The sequence below is a fragment of the Stenella coeruleoalba genome (genome assembly GCF_951394435.1).
Source record: "Stenella coeruleoalba genome assembly, chromosome: 10".
Lineage (NCBI taxonomy): Eukaryota > Metazoa > Chordata > Mammalia > Artiodactyla > Delphinidae > Stenella > Stenella coeruleoalba.
In genome coordinates this window covers 71,049,318-71,067,024 of record NC_137156.1, presented here as the reverse complement: position 1 = coordinate 71,067,024, position 17,707 = coordinate 71,049,318, and the positions used below count along the sequence as shown (strand labels likewise).

The following is a 17,707-nucleotide window of genomic DNA, read 5'->3' as shown; positions in this document are numbered from 1 at the left end:
GATATAGCTCCCCCTACTTGGGCACAAACTCACTGGTGATCTTCAGGCAAATTGATGCCCCTCACTAGCCCTCAGTGTCACCAGGTGGAAACGGACAGTGCTAAGCCAGGGAGTTCCTAAGGCCCGTTCTGGTCCTCAGATTCCACAGTGCGGTTCAATGCTCCCTCATGGCGGAGCTGCCCCATCCAGATGACAGTCTTTCTCTGGAGGAAGGCAAAATTTATTTGGGATAACAAGACCTGGGTGTCCCAAAATAACTAAATAAAATCCCCAAGTGAATGTAGGAGACAATCTGACTACTGATGCATTGAATAAAGGCAAAATAAGGGAATAGGTATTGGTCAAGACCTTAGTTCCCACCAAGGGGAAACAAAGTATATGGAGGATGAAGCAGGGGGTTTTGCGGCCTGGAAGTGTCACTCATTGGTTCTGTTGGCCAGAACTCAATCACGAGGCCCCAATCTGACCACAAAGGGTGGGGAAATTTCATCTTCCTGTGGACCCAACAGAGAAAAAACATGCTTTGATGAATACCTAATAATGTCTCCTCTACAAAAACATGCACATAGATTTTGTAATTAGCATTCCTCTCTCTCCATTCATAACTAAACAAATCATCTTTATGCTAACAGCTAACTGTATTAAACATTTATTCTGGGCTAGGAATTGTGCTAAATACTTGACATACTTTATCCAACTGAGTCCTCAAAGCAATCTTGTGAGGTAGATTTCATTATTACCCCAGTCTCCCACTTCCCAGGTGAGCAAGCAGAGGCACAGAATGGTCAAGTAACTTGTTTAAGGTTGCACAGCAAAGTAATGGTCAGACTCAAGATTTGAATCCCATTTCTTCCCAAGACAGGGGTTAAGAGCTGCTAGTGGACAGATGATGAATAATGTGAGTGCTTGGAAAGCTGGAGCTTCTTGCACTGTCAGCTGCTCTGAATCCAGAAGAGACTGAGACCCTCAAGCTATCATCTGCAGATTTGCTTCCTGGGGTCATGGCTGAGGAGATGGTGGTGGAAGGCTGGGAAGTGAGTCCTGGCTAAGGACACAGGAGGCCACGGAGCTCTTGGTGGCCATAACCCCTGTCTTCCAGCAATATCCCAGGCTCTAGTCTGTGTATTCTCCTGGCTCTGTGTCCTGAGGCCATGCCTCCCACCCTAATGCTGAACAGCAGGAAGCCTGGAACTGGAGAAAGACAGAGCTTACCCCTGAAGTTACTGGGTGAACCGCCCCAGTCTAGGTCAGCTGGTGGAATTGCTGGTCCCATGGCAGGTGGCCTTTCTTCCCCTGATGAAAGTCTCAGTGCTCTTTGCCTGGGTTAAATATGGTTACTTCTTCTCAAGCCCTCACACTTCTTTTCTGCTCTCTGGCCTTCTGATTACAACCAGCTTCCAGGCAGAGTATTGAAACGGTCTCTGAGACAGGGATCCTTAATCACGGTGCAGCCTGATGGCGCCTTGGGCTCATCCAGAAAAGGCACCCCACACCTCTGGCCTCCTGCACCTCAGCTCAGGAAAGGAGAAAATTCCTCTTATCTTTTTGCTTTAGAGTTGAGGCTCTTGCCTCAGGGGATCACTGAAGAAGCCAGGACGGGCCCAAGAGACTCTGGCAATAGGTGACTCAGTTCAAGCAGTAAAAGCAAAAAAGGTATGAGTTGAATTTTGTCATGGCCACTGACCCCAGTGTGACCTGGGCCACAATAACCCCTGAACTGCAAAATGGCCCCATCTACTAATACGGCCATGGTAAGACTCAGCTTATAAGGCTCAGACAGAATGGATGTGAAGGCATTCCCAAAACTCTGAAGTGCTATACAAAGGAAGGTTCTAATAACATTGAAGTGACAAGCTCCCGCATGGCAACTTCTGGTAGTTTCATAATTCACCTACGATGTGTACAAAGAATCTCCAGTCTAACTTGGCTAAGATTGGTGCCAGGCTTCATGGGGGTGAGATTCTACTGAGAGTCATGTGTTAACTCCACTGACCTCAGGATGTTTCAGAGAGGAGGAAGTAGAGAGAGGCGGTAGGTGTAGCGGGGAAAACTGGGATCACAGGAGAGAGCTGGGTTTCGGTGTTGCTATATCCACTTATGACCTGAATGACCTTGGATAAGAATTACCCATTAGAGCAGAGCTGTGAGGACTTATCTGACAGTGCTTTATAAACTATCAAGTCAGATACAAATAGGATGTTTTCATGGCAAAAAATTTAGTCAGAGAACTTTATCTGCCTGAGGTCACATAGTAAATTGGTGGTCAAATTTGGCCAGGATGGAATCTGTTAGCCCAGTGTTCTTTCTAGAAGGGAACTTCTAGGCACACAAATTCTTCCTGAACAATAGTAGTCCACACACATGAGGAAATTAATCCCCTTAGAGAGAATGGAAATTGAGTCCAAAAACCCATTAGAAAGTGCGATACTTGGGACTTCCTTGGTGGTCCAGTGGTTGAGACACCACGTTCCCAATGCAGGGGACTCAGGTTCGATCCCTGGTCAGGGACCTATGGTCCCGCATGCCGCAAGGCAAGGCCAAAAAAAAAAAACCATTGAGAAAGTTTGGTACTTTAAGTACTAAGTGTTTCGAGGTCTGAGGAGACACGTTAATTGTATTTAATCCCATGAACGTAACTCATATTCCCGTCAAACCTTCAGATACACAAAGCACTCACTCACAGGGCCACTGACCTCCCGGTTTGGCATCACTGAAGAGTGTTGGTAGAGACAGAGGGTCTTTGTAATTAACACATAACATCACAACAAAAGACATTTGTTTTATTTATTTATTTTTTAGCTCTCCAGTGGGAATTTGGCACAATAGGTTTCTTGTGTGGCAGGGCTCATTAGGGCATGCAACAGTGCCCTCAGGCTGGCCTCCAGTGCCCCTTCCTGTCACCTTTTGCATTGTTATTCCCTTGGCATTTATAAGGTAAAGGTGACCTGGCTTCTAATGAACTCTTGGTCACACATAATTGTCCATTTAGTGTGTGGCATTTTTAGCATTTAGCCAATTTAGAAACCCTAAAATCATAAAATACGATTGTTAAATTTTTTGGAAAAAAAAGGTGTTTTATAAATTCCATCTGCCTAAGTTTTTACAGGTTGAGGATTTGGGAGTTTGGTTGTATCAGGCTCTGCTATCATTCTTTGCTTTTGTTTCTCAAAGGGGGAATAACAGACAGCATCATCTGTGCCTCACCGGACACCTGGAAGGGAAAGGACCTCCTTAAAATCCCTCACGAGCTGTACCAGCCCTGCCCTTTTCCTTCTCCAGACCTGGAGTCCTCACAGGTGCAGCAGCTAGGTGCTGCCCACCGGGCTGTACCCAGGCCCCCTGAGAGCCACAGCCCAGGGGAGCGAGACCACTGGGAGTGTGAGATCAAACCCAAGCCGAGGCCAGCCAATCTGCGCCACGCCGTGGCCACCATCATCATCACGGGGGTGGTGTGTGGGATCGTGTGTCTCATGATGTTGGCGGCTGTCATTTATGGCTGCACCTATGCAGCTATTACCGCCCAGTACCATGTGGGACGCTTGGCTCAGATCAATGAGCCTGCGAAGACAGAAGGAAAAGAGCTGTTTGACAGCTCAATGGCCTGAGAGCTTTCATCTCAAATACGAATAATCATTATAGGCCAGAAAAAAGTTTCTGAGTAGGGCTGATGGTTCACTGTTACTGCCTCATTTTCTTTTTCCAAAAGGAAAAAAAAAAAAAAAAAGATGTGTCTGTAAAAAAAGACAGACAGTGTTCCTGGGAAGAAATTTATGTTGAGATTTAAAAAAAAAATACCATAGTTGAAACAGAGATGATAACTTGTGCTCTGTGCCTGAGAAGTTATGACAACATTCTATGTGGGGAAGGCTGTCCACAGAGAAAGGGAAGATACATCTCTTTCAAGGTACTCTTCCCTGCATTAAGTTGCCTTTACAGGGCAGCAGAAATACAAACACGCGTGCCAGCATTCCTGGCAGCTTTGTGGTCCACTCGAAAACTGCCCAATTTTGAGTGCCTGGGAAGAAGTTGGCAACCTTACCCAATGGGCACTGAGTGCTTCTATAGTCCAAGTTCATGATAGACCGGTGATACTTTTAGATGTTAGGTATGTTATATATTTAGCAAAAGCGTCTGTTGGTTGGGAATTTTGTAGCTTGCCACAAGAGTCAGATTATATTTAATTTTCTAAATCAGAAAACCATTTGGGGCTTTCTAGGCCACAGAAGAAGAAGAGGGCTCCATGACTGGATAATGGGACTCAGGCCCAGGGTCTGGGGAAGTTTTCTGATGCAAGGGTAAATAACATATAAACAAACACAAAGAGGATGGGGTGGCGGAATTCGAGGCACTATTACCCAAAGGCCATATCCACCAGGCGATTGGAACCTTCCATTTATAACTCTCACAGCAGGAATGAATTTAGGGTGGGCTGAGAGCGAGATAATGGCTTATGTGTATCTGTATCTACGTACATAGTGTGCAGAGTGCATAGGCTTGTTCAACCACACCCACACATAAACATACTCAGAGCAATCAGTTTACCCACTAATGAAATGCAGCCGCGGCAGGGTGGAAGCCAGCAGCTGTTGACCACCACCCAGATTGTCTACTCAACACTCTGGGATAGGAAGTCAGAGGAAGTCTGAATAGAGTGGGAATTATCAAGAGGCTGGAGATACGTGGGAGCAGCCGTCCTGAACATTATTTAGGCTGGGGTTTAAAAAAATCAGGTGTGGCTTGCTTGACTCCACAGACACGGTCCTGAAGAGCTGCATGCAAAGGAAATTTTTGTAAATTGAATCATCATTTTAATGCAGTAGGGGATCTCGCTATTTAAAGGAACCTTTCATGGAATCTTTCTGTAATGGCAATAATTGGCTCCAGATTTATGCATTTTGTAAATTTGCATTTTCTCATGCTAGGATTTCTTAAAGTAGAATCTACCTGCTCTCTCTCTCTCTCATGATGTCCCATCTCATACTTAGTCACCTGTTAGTATTAAAATCATTTTACACAGAGGAGTTAAGGACTTGGCAAAAGCAAGGAATAGCAAATACAGGGCAAGCTGTCCCTCCAGAGGCCTTGACAGACATCATTAATCAATCCCAGCACTCCTCCCTGAGCCCTGATGCACCACAGATGCCTTCTTAAGACAGCACTGTAAGGCAACCAGAACTAATCAACTGGAATTGGTTCAAAGGATAAAACATATTTGTCATTCAGGGTACTGGCCCTATATTCACTCTTTCAGGCCATGTAAAAGTTGCTTGGATCCTAAATCAGCAGTCCATTCCATAAACTGGCATGTGAATGGGCAGTCCATTCAGCCTGGAATACTGCTTCCCTGTCTGATGTGGCCAAAGCCTTGCCCAACAGTATAAAGAGGCCAAGGGAAAGACGGATGAACCTACCCTAGCCTACCCTGCAGGACACAGAGGCCATCTATACCTGCTCACAGTGCTTCACAACTAGTGTGGGCTGCCCACACCCACAAGTTAAAGATGGGCCATCTCTTTGGAGCAGCAATTTTGCTAAATGATTCTTCTGGGGGAAAAAGTATAAATTTGATGTTAATTTTTTCTGAGTATTAAAATAAACCTGGGTACGTTAAAGAGCAGTTTGAAAAATCAGCATGGATTTTAAGATCAAAAAGAGATTCCAGAGAAAGTCAGCTGCTGCATCAGCTCCATCCCAAGCCTGGTGCTTCCTTTCTTCTCTGCTTCGTGCACCACTTCAGTGGGCGAGTCTGAGCATCCAGTCTAAGGTTGTAGGGATTACTTTCCAGGTGGAAAAAAAATCTTTCTTTCCCTTTCCCTGGACCATGAGTCCTTGGCCAAGAAAGCACTATGAGAAAGGAAATCGAGATCTTTTTATACATCGTCCTCATTTCACCAAATGTTTCTGGAGTTCGTACTACGTACCAGGCATGGTGAGAGGTGTTCTCGTGAACATTCATGTAATCTTGGCAACCATGCTGTGAGATACTTGAACAGATATTACATAAGCTGGGAACTACTGAGGCCAACCACAAGTGCCTCTTCTCATTGCTGTGATTTAAGACATGCAGTGCACTGTGCTCTGCCGGAGGCCTGGTGACTGTACAGGTCAATCCCGTCCCCCTGGCCACCGAGATTACATGACAGAGCTTCCAATGCACCGCTGAAAATCCTGAAAGTGGCTAGAATCCTCACTCCTCAACACCCACGTCCTATTAGATTTCTAAGCACAGATGATAACTCAGGCAAACAGATTCCTGCTTTATGAGAAGTCTTTAAGGAGAATGACTAAAATGATGCCTTCATGTATTCAGATTTCTATCTTTTGCCTATAGTCACCAAAAAGAGCAGTTAACGATGAAAATAATTACCCTAAAATGTCAACAATTCTCTCAGCACAGAAAAATATAAATCAAATTGTTTAGATTAACAATTCAGCGTTATCATTTGTTAATACGAGAAATGAAATGTTTTCTCTGTTAAAAACATCACAGATGAAAGACCCAATTTGCAGGGTATTCTGTGAGAACCACAAATTATCTTTCACAACCACTACAGCTCATGAGGGGTAATTTGCAAACGCCTCATAGATTATTTTCAGCTGTTTATTGCTGCTGTCATATTTATAAATTCCCCTATAAAAATGCCCTTCCTTCAAAGAGTCATAGAGCCTTACTGAAGGAATACTGTGAACAAATATCACGTTTAGTGTTGATTGTTTCTGAGAAAATCATGTAAAATATAGCTTCTTCATTATATTTAGCGGAACAGTATCACTATTTTTGCTTTGCCAGAGATCACAAATTCACAATAGCAGGACCCAACAGACATGAGGCATATAAAGAGGGCATAGGAGGAATTTTTTCCACAGAGATCGTGGAGAAAGAAGACCTAGTGTCAAATCTATACCTGGAAAGCTTTTAAAACTAAGGCAAAAATCCTTGACCCTGTGGGAAAAATCTTGTGCTTCAGATGATAATATGCCCACAGACAACTGGGTATTTTGTTTTTTTCTTACAAAAATGAAAGACTGAAAAGTGAATCATAGGATTGCCTCCAGAAGGTTCATGAAAATCAAATTTCATTACTCAAGTTTACCAAGTTACCCCAGAAATATCACACTCGTCTTAGATCCAAAATATCAAAGGAAGTGGCTCAATTTCTAAAATGATCTATCCATAGCACCCATTATCATAATTATACAACTGTTAGAAACCTATAACTTTCTATCACAGATCAGGAAATAACTGTTTTCACTTGGGTCAAACCCACCAGTGTATCCATTGCTAAATGCTATTAGACAGAAAACTACCAGCAAATGATACTCCAACCTCACATGGCATCACTGGGGTGTGGTTTATATGCACAACTTCAGGGAACTATCCTGCTTTCCCTTGTGATGAAAATGTTTTTTTTAATTTATTTTTTAATGCTCAAAATGCAATAAAATCTCAAAGAAACCTCCCTCCGGTTGGGAGAAGCAGCTTTCTAACCCCTCACTTTCTTTTCAGATTCTTGACTGGAGTATCCACACCTACTTTTCACTCCAATGACACTGAGTATTCATTTGGATGGATAGGATGTGACCCAGTTTCAAAGACTCATCAAGAAGAGCCAGAAAAAGAAAAAGAGGATTGGGAGTTGGGAAAGTCCTTGGAGAGCATTTAGTCTAGGTCTGGCAAATTTCAGAATAGCTGTGACCAGCCTCCCTACCTGTTTCAGACATTGCTGATGTCTGGCCTCAGAATCTTTTTTAATCTGTTTTCTAGGTACCTACTCCTGATCAACTGGAGTCGACTTATGAGACTAAACCTATCTGCTACCCTCATATAGTTCCATATTCTTATTTTACAAATAGCAATTGGAAGCATGGAAAAGGAAAGGAATTATCCCAAAGTCGCACAGATAATTAATTGCACACCTGATAAATGCAGTTTGCAGGAGCATGGGGTTAGAAAGTATAATACAACCCAACCCCTGCCATTCTTCATTCATTCTGGTGAACCACAATATGAAGACTATGGAATTATTATATTAATTATTTGGAAAAGAACAATTATAGTACCACCATCAACATTTATTGAACACCCAGTTTTGTGCCAGTTGTTTTCAGTGTAGTATTTTCATTTTCCTCTAAGTCTCAAATTAACCAAAAATGTGAGCATTTTACTGCCACATGACAGATGAAGATACATAATCATTGGGTTTGGGTCGCTTGTTCAAGGTCATATCATTAATTAGTGGAGTAGGAATTTGAATGAAGGATACATGGGTTTCTTCTTATGCTTCTATTACTTTTTAGTATATTCAATATTATCCATAATAAATGTTTTTTTAAAAAAGAATGACTCCAAAGTTTTTAGACTGAATAACCAGATAACTAGAATGACTTAAATGTGGAATCGATTGCATTTGATGGGCCTATTTGAGAGGCAGGGACACTGAGTAGTCAAGGGAGAGAGGTTGGGCTTGGGAATCACCAGCTCATGAATGGTGTTTAAAGCTTGAGAGTGGACAGGAACCCTGAGGCCCTCCGACATGTACAATCAGGAGATGAACAAAGTCAGCAAAGGAGGCCTAGGAGGGTGGGCAGTGAGGTAGGCAAAGAATCAAGTAAAGAGGTTTGCAAGGAGAACGTGATCAGCTTGGCCAAGTGCTGCTCACCGACCAAGAAAAATGAACATCTGAAGTTCAATTTTGGATTTGGTAATGTAGGAGCTACAGGTAACCCTGACGAAAAATGATTCACTGTGGATGAAACCTGGTTGGAGTGGGTTCCAGAAAGCATGAAAGAGAGGAAGTGAGAAGAGCATAAAAAATGAGAAATAACACAAGTAAAATAATTTGATAACAAAAATAATTTTGGCTTAAAAAAACTGACTATATCAGCAAAAATCTGGAAGTTGATAGATGAAGGCTAGTGAAGTAAAAGCATATAAAATGCCCATGCACTATGTTTTCACTCTGAACTTCCTTTTTATGTTTTAAGACAAATGTACACTCCAGTCTGCCTGAGCCTGGTCATATATAATTTGGCCTTGAAGTAGGAATGACATTCAGACACTGATCTCGACCTCGTGCAGATCTTTTCACCCAGAATAGAACGTGGGAGCTCTTGGTGAGTGCAAACTGTAGGAGGCCATTGGAATAAAGAACCTTTGATCAGCACTGTCCTTTTCCCACCACAGACTGGCAAAAGCATTTTCCATGAGCAAGAGTCCACTGACTGACTGTCAAAGCATTTATGCTGCAGCCTCTGGTCATGCCCCCTCTTCCCAGGGAGGGGAAATGTACGTCAGCTCATTTATCCTCTCTGGCCCTTCACTTAGCCTGAGTCATATATATTCTAATCTTCACCGAGATCAAAATCCCACTAAGGTTACTAGGAGATTTGCCTGGATAAGGGTGGCTAAATAAATCCTCAAATCTCTCATGAGCCATGTTGGGGAAAAAAAGTATCCCAGAAACTGTTTTCCACCAAAGCATGTGAGGGCATTTCCAATGTTCTAACAAGCATTGTGCTGATTACACTGTTCAGAGGTTTATAAACTAGAGCAAAGATTAAGTAAATCACTCTCTTGACTGACAGGGAGAGCATATATTTTAGAAAGCTCAGGATCTTTGACTGGAATTTCTCTGTAACCACATATATAAAAACATTAGGCACAATGATGGATACCTTCTGATACAGGAAGCTCTGTCTTTAATATCTACTTACACACCCTCTGATTTAAATATTCCCTTCATTTTCATAAGATAAAAAGATGGTGAAATAAGTGAGTGAACAAATTAGCATTTTAGGTGTTTTTTTTTTAAAAAAATGGACTGTGACATATTTTTATCTAAAGCAGGAGTTGGCAAACGTTTTCTGTAAAGAGTCAGGCAGTAAATATTTTTGGCTTTTTAGTCCATGTGCTCTCTATCCAACATTATTTACAAAAACAGCTGGTAGATATCTGACAAGGTACTTGTATCCAGCTTATAAAAATAACTTATATCTCAACAACAAAAAGACAAATAACCTAATTATAGGCAAAAGATCTGAATAGACATTTCCCCAATGAAGATATGCAAGTAGCTGACAAGCACATGAGAAGATGCTCAGTGTAGTTAGTTATTAGGGAAATACAAATCACTTCACGCCTACTAGGAGGGCTAAAATAAAAAAGATAGACAATAGTAAGCATTGGTAAGGATGTGGAAAAATTGGAAGCCTCGTATGTTGCTGGTGAGATTGTAAAAAGGTGCTACCACTTTGGAAAACAGCTTGTCTGTTCTACAAAATATCAAACCTAGAGTTACCATATGACCCAACAATTCGATTCCAATTTCTACCCAGGTGAAATTAAGACATATCTGCACAAAAACTTGTACATGAATGTTCATATCAGCATTATTAATAATAGTTAAAAAGTGGGAACAACCCAAATGTCCATTAACTGATAAATGGATAAACAGGATGCTATACATACATACAATGGGATATCATTTGGCAGTTTAAAAAGCCAGAGTAGTGACTTCCCTCGTGGTCCACTGGTTAAGACCTCCCTTCCAATGCAGGGGGTGCGGGTTCGATCCCTGGTCAGAGATCCCACATGCTGCCCTCATGGCCAAATAAATAAATAAAATAGAATAAAAAAAAAAGCCAGAGGACTGATCCTTGCTACAACATGGATGAATCTTGAAAACATTAAGCTCGGTGAAAGAAGCGAATCACAAAAGGCCACATGTTGTATGATTCCATTTATCTGCAATGCCCAGAATAGGCAAATCCACAGAGACAGAAAGTAGATTAGTGGGTTTCCTGGGGCTGGAAAGGGGAGTGGGATATCAAGAATGAAGGGGTGTGCATGCGTGCGTGTGTGTGTGTGTGTGTGTGTGTATGGGGGGTTTTTGGGGGGGATGTTAAATTGTTCTAAAATTACATTGTAGAGATTGTTGCACAAGCTGCAAAATACTAAAACCCAATAAACTGTACACTTGAAATGGTAAATTTAATAGTGTGTGAAATATATCTCAGTAAAACCCTAAAAGAAGGACACAGGTAGCATCCTAGATTTGCTCCTATGGGCTACAGCTTGTCAACCTCTGTTCTAAGGAATAAGTACATGAAAGTGTGAGCTTCAAAGTTTTACTATGAAACATTTCAAGATACCATAACTACATTGCCTAGGTAAGTTTTTCACATAGGGGACGGCACATGGCAATAAGCATTGACTAATGAGAGGTGGTGGGTGTAACATACATCATTCTTACCAACGGTAACAGCAGCAATAATAATTTAGCAGCTAACCATTACTGAGCACTCAACTATAAGCATTCACTAAGCACTTTATTTATATGAATTCATTTATTTCTCTCAAAAGGAACCAGAGGGGTCCCCCCAAAGCCAGACTGAATCTGGGTGCAAGACATACTCCATTACTGGTTAACTCTTCTCCTTTTCTGTGGTGATGAAACAAATCTCTGTCTTTAAAAACTACGCTGTTAGAAATCCAACCAAAGCACCAATCAACCTTGTTTTACAAATGTGAAAACTCAATCCCAGAGCAAGAGGGGAGAAATGGCCCTGTACTCACTCCTAAATCCTTGGCTTACATTAGGGTTAATGTCCAAATCCTACTATGACCTCAGAAAGAGGAGTCTTGCCGATACAGAACTTGAAAACCGGGTATAAGGACCTGTAACTCCAAAATTCTGTGGCTGATGGGGTGGAGAATGTGTTGGGGCTTTTGATAAGGTTTATAAAAGGACAGTGGCTCATGGGAGTGAGTGTCCTGGAGAGTTAGCACAGAGGATCCAGTTTCTCAAAACTCTGGGCTATTTTTATTTCTGGAGCAATGATCCTCAGCGTGCCCTGTCACTGGCTACCCGCACTATGCAGAGCAGCTGTTCTACGTGGCCAACTCGAACTCAGATTCTGTTGCGGACTTGAAATACAGCATAATTAGTAGCTACATCACTAATCCATTTCTATGAAGTTTGCTGTTGTCATTCCTACAGGCCTTGACCTCCTTTTGTCCCTTCACGGCACCCACCAGTCAACTTAAAAAAGCAAATGTCAAATATATAAAAAGCCCCACCTCATAGCTGACATTTAGAGCAAAGACTTGCCTTGGGTTACTCACCTCCCCCCCGGGGCATCTGCCCATCTGCCCATCAGCGGTGCATTTAGATCCTAGTAAATACCACCCAAACCTGAGAAACTCATTTGTGTCTCACAGAACCCATCTAGACACAACATGTATGGGGGATCTCATTCAAGATTCCCGGAATCTTGTTCCCTCTGCTTGGAATGCTCTTCCCACAGATCTTTGTATAATGGCTGTATCTCATCATTCCGGTCTCTACTCATGTCACCTTCTCGGGGAGGCCTTCTCTGAGCCCCCATCTTCCCCCCAATCTGGAGAAGCATTGCCTCTGTCATATGCAAGCATGAACATGAGTGTTCTTCCCTGCCTTTGCTACTCCCAACCACACTTCATTTTCTACAGAGCATTAGCCACTACCAGAAATTCCCTCTCCCTCCCTCCCTCCCTCCTTCCCACCTTTCTTCCTCCCATTCGTGCCACACTTGTCTGTTGTCTGTACCTCCCACACAAGTGGAGGCTCCCCTCCACTGGCAGCAACTTAGTTGGAATGGGTCTTCACTGGGCAGCTGCCACCCCAGCCTCAGGGTGGGGATGCCAACAGTGCCCTCTCACTGTATGAATCATCATCCCCTGACTCGCTCGAAAATGCCCTTTGGGGTGCTTGTTCTCAGCTGTATCCTCAGCATTAGGTACATAGTCGATGCCATGTATATATATATTTATTTATTTATTTATTTATTTATTTATTTATTGAATTATTTAATTAGAAAATGAAGAAATGAAACATCTTTTTGTAAATGAGCCTATAAGGGAAAACACTGAATTTGAAAGCACCAAGAATTGAAGTTTGTCTGTCAGTTTAATCTAGCATTTCTCAATCTCACCTCTACTGACATTGTGGACTAGACAATCCTTTGCTGTTGGGGGGCTGTCCTGTGCCTTGTAGGATGTTTGGCAGCATCCCTGGCCTCTACCCACTGGATGCCAGTAGCTCCCCTCCTAACCAGTCATGACAATCAAAAATGTTTCCAGATGTTGTCAAATGTCTCCTGGGGGTCAAAACTGCTCCTGGTTGAGAACAACTAATCTAATCAGTAAGTATTAATTTCTGCTATGATAAAACATTCCCTTTGCTCAGATCTACAAACTAGAAGTTTATCCATGTAGAATTGACACATAATTCCTAAATACTAGTTAACTCATATACACCAAATATATGAAATCCCACCAAAGGAAAGTTGATAAGCTGAATATTTGCCTATAACATTTTGGCAACATTATTTACCCAATTCTAAGGAAAGTTGTATATTAAATAGTACACTCAGTTTAAACAGCATGTACCTGACAAAAGCTAATGGTCATTGATGTTAAGCAATCTCTTTCTTAATCATCTGGTTAAAATGAGATCCTTTGTCCTAATATCAAGCATCCCCCTTCATTACACTGCCCAGAATTATGCAAATGAGACCATTTAACCCACATTTTCCAATTTCCCCCAGTGAATGGATCTAATGTGGTATGTGTTCCCTGCAAAGGAATAGATCAGAGCCCCCCCAAATTTACTAGTAATCATTAAATTTTATACTTAAAACAGGTGAATTTTTGGTATGTAAATCATATCTCAATAAATCTGTTAAAAATATTAATTTCTATAACCAATGCCTATAATGCCTATAATGTCTGTTGCTGATCAGATTAGCTATTCTAAGCATCAGGTTAGATGCTTGGACCTCAGAAAAGACATCTGCTGATGCAGGGACAACTACTGGGCTAACACAGTTGCCATTAGGAATGGACACTAAACAGTTTTTCTACTCCTTAAAATATCCATATTGGTCTGTATCATTTTACTATGGTGTGGATTACAGTTTTAGCTGCTGAGTGACTCTCTTAGAGTTTGGTCAAGTACTGTGTTCCTATTGTTTGGTCAGTAAACTGTGCAAGTGTATGTACCTACAGAGAGCAAGTAAATACGAAACCCATCTTTCTCAAGTCACTTAGTCAGTATTTTGACATATTTACCACATCAGCCCTCACACTTGGCACTAGAAATAAAAAGGTAATTGGGATGGTCCTTGTCTCTGGAGAGTTTATAATTTATTCAAGAAATGAAACTAGAACATCTTAGAAGAGATTTTAGATTTTGATACGCTAAAATTTACATTTTAAAGCAAATGTAAATAATTCAGAATTTATTACCTAGTACTTAAAAAATTCAGTAATATGAACTTCTTATCAAAAACTGAGATTAAGTATTTTGTATTTCTCAGAGCGAGAGTCTAGAAGGAGAATACAGAAGGTCAGACAAACACCCCAAGGAGGGGAAGAAATTCCCTGCATGGTTATACCTTCCAACTTGGCTCAATTCCTCCCCTCAATGAATTTATTTTCTTCTCCAGGTCATTTCCACCCTAGCATGATGGAAACAGTGTCTATGACTCTTGTTCTATTGGGCCTGGTCTCTCCATTGAGAGTGGAGTGGAGAATTAACAACATGATCTAGGTAATTTATGGAACTCAAGTCAATAACAACTAAGTAAGGGCAAATAGGTTTCTGCAAGTTCAATTCAATTTATAGAAGCCTCACTGAGGGTCCACTATGCTCCAGGGACTCCATCGGGTTATGCTGTGAAGGACAGAAGATGAAAAGTACGAAGTCTTTAACCTCTAGGAGCTTCTAGATGACTGCTCAGCTTTTCAATTCACTTGTCCTGTGTAGATATAGCTTTAAAAATAGCTGCTCTTTTAAAGTTCTCTGGTGGGGAGGGACAGGGGGCTGTGGGAGGAACTGTCAATTACAGGGCCCGGTTATTATTCATTTGTATCTAGAGTGCTGGCAAAAGCACGAGGTCAGGAAATATTTATTGAATAAATGAGCAAATGAATGCATAGGTATACTGCCAACTTGAAGATAAAAATGGGCCACCTCAAATCCTAGCAATTTTATACTTCCACATATCCAGATATTTTCTTGTTTGTTTTCTCTTTTTATCCCCAAATCAACCCAGAGTAAGGTGAGAGAGATAATAATCCCAACCCTATTTTAGATAGAACTTCAGGGACCCAAGACCACACATTTAGCAAGTTATAGAGTAAGTGACAAACCTACGTGGACCTTACAGTCCCAGGCTTGCATCTCCAATAACAACAGAAAAATGGATTAGGGTCCTGACACACACAGCAGGTTCCAGGGCTCTGGAGAGACTTGGTGGGCCAAAGAGAAAGTCATACCACTTCTTCCTTTGCAGTGGGAAAGCAATGAAGCAAATTTAGCATGCTAGTGGCAGCTGGAGAGTTGGCAAGTTCCTCAAGAGAAGGACTGTAAGCAATGTCATAGGCCAAGAAGATGTATGGGGCCCATTTATGCACAGAGGCTGACGTATAAATGGAATCCGGCCCAGTCTGACTGACTGCCCTTTCTTCAAAGATGTCATTGACAGATGACTATCTAAATGTTTTGTTTGGAAAAAAAAAAAAACAAGAAAAAAAGAGAGAAAGAAGAGAATAACACACACACACACACACACACACACACACACAGAGATACACACACAAAACCAAAACAAGAAACTTTCTATCTCAAACAGACATATGTAGCCAATGAACATGAGAACACCAGATCAGATCTGGGAGCAGTGCAGGCTTTTCAAAGTAGTCCTTGATAATAAACTAAAATTGTACACCTTTCCTTTCAGAAAAATTTCAATTTAACACAAGGATTTCATTGAAGCCCCAAATTGCTGTCAGTTGGCTGTATCCCATCTGCTGTTGGAAGTACACTGGTGGGGGAAAAGCCTGCTCACCTATTCATCTTCACCTGCCAAAACAAGGTTTCTTCCCCAATTAAAATGGGCTTTTAAATTTTAGAGTAGTAAACAATGTCTACTTAAATTTGCGGAGAATACACAGAAGAAAGTGACCAAACCTAATTACCCAGTGACATGATGGGTGAGTCAGAGTCAATGAAATTTGGGGGAAGTGCTGAAGAGGACTCTCTGCTTTTTGAGACATAAAGGTCCTTTTGAAGTCACTGCCTTCACGGTGCTGCATCCATGTCAGCCTTCAAGATCAAAACTGAGCAATTCTGTTTTATCTTATGTCTATAAGACCCGCTTTAAAAAAGAAGATTAATAATCATCAGATTTAGAAGGTAAGGACTAAATACAGTTCCTTGGATAACCCTGTTTCTTTGTCTTGCTCTGTAATTATCTTCTGAAAATGGGTACGAGTTGACACATAGTGAGTCGTAGTAAACAGGAATATGTCTCTCCCACCCACTCAGGGTGGGCCAACCATGTCTCATGACTTGCCTGTGGTCTCTGGCCAACTGTATAACTCAACAGTAGACAAGCATGCCATTTGGAAAAGTCATGGTCTTCTCCACACTGGATACACAGTGCAGTGCCCAGGCTGAGTCCATGTTTTGCCCATACTCAGCCAAATAGACATTTATGAAATATAAGCCATTTGGAAACATTTGAGCACACAGTTTGTAAACTTGGACAGATGTGGCTGGGATGGGCACAGTGATCTTAGGGCCAAAACAGAGCATCCTTCATAATGACTTAATGAGAAATTCAAGGAAAAGGTTTTAGAAAGAAATTTCAAACACACAGACAGACAGTTTGGTTCAGACCATGTCGTTATCAGCTGTTGCATGTGGCCCCAACTCCAGGGAGATAACATGCCTCCAGAACTAGCTGGCTGGGTCAGCCTGGAGGCGAGTAAGGCTGACCTTTAAGCAAAAATAAATCTTGCTGAGTTAAATGATCCTGTCTCCTATTTTCCTCAAGGAACATGCGACAGTAAGAACAGCAGCCCTGAATTTTCACAGCCCTTATCTCCTGGCTGATTAGTTATAGGTCTGCATAGTTCAAGATGAGCTTACAGGTCAGATACATAAGACTGTCTTTCTTGCTATACCCAAAAACCCAGGAATAACCAGGGCACAACTGTCCCCAAATCTTTCAATCCCTGCTAATCTATGAGAATACAATTATGATGTATAGGCTATATCAGAAATAAAGTGGGGGGGAAAAGGAATATTTCCTAGCCAAAGAACAACCACTTGAAACATGTCTGATCCATTTGAATTCCTTCCCACAAATATTCAGTGTGTGGAGCCACCACAGAAGCTGATGTTCAAAATCACCCTGTGGTACAGCTTACTGAGAGAGGCTACTGAAAACAAAATGACTCCCTTTGGTAAATCTAGCCAATATCAGGATGATACTTGGAGTGTCTCACCCATCCGTCAACCAAAGGCTCCAACAATTATTTATCAGAAATAGACAATGTGCCAGACACGCTCTTAGGCTCCATTTTCTCAGCAGCTGTCCTCAAAAGAGGGCTTGTGGCAGTTTCTGGTCCTTTAGGCCAAATACCACCAATGAAAGCCGCCAGCCAGCCACAAAAATCTACTGATACTCTTGAGAGTGAGAGAGATGGGAAAAGCCAGAGACAGGGTTTCTTTGATAATTCAAGACTCAATCATAAAATGTTTTGGCTTTCTCCTGGTCCCAAACCCAGCACCTGTAGATACATCTAACTCTAATCACTCAGGGGGATTAGGGCGATGAAAATCTCACGCTCTCCAGAGAGGTGCACATTTCAGCTTGT

General features: G+C 41.7%; 2 protein-coding genes across 2 annotated transcripts in view; one reads left to right on the top strand and one right to left on the bottom strand.

The window, feature by feature from the left end:
* Positions 1–4,727, top strand: part of LRTM1 (leucine rich repeats and transmembrane domains 1) — a gene marked incomplete at its 5' end in the record, with an annotated part of 32,896 nt that extends 28,169 nt beyond the window's left edge. Inside the window, one exon of the mRNA XM_079933193.1 lies at positions 3,172–4,727. Within this exon, the coding sequence (XP_079789319.1) occupies positions 3,172–3,605 (434 nt within the window). The 3' untranslated portion in view covers positions 3,606–4,727. The remainder of the gene's footprint in view (positions 1–3,171) is intronic.
* CACNA2D3 (calcium voltage-gated channel auxiliary subunit alpha2delta 3) overlaps positions 1–17,707 on the bottom strand; it is a 787,629-nt gene that overhangs the window by 129,514 nt on the left and 640,408 nt on the right. The window lies entirely within an intron of this gene.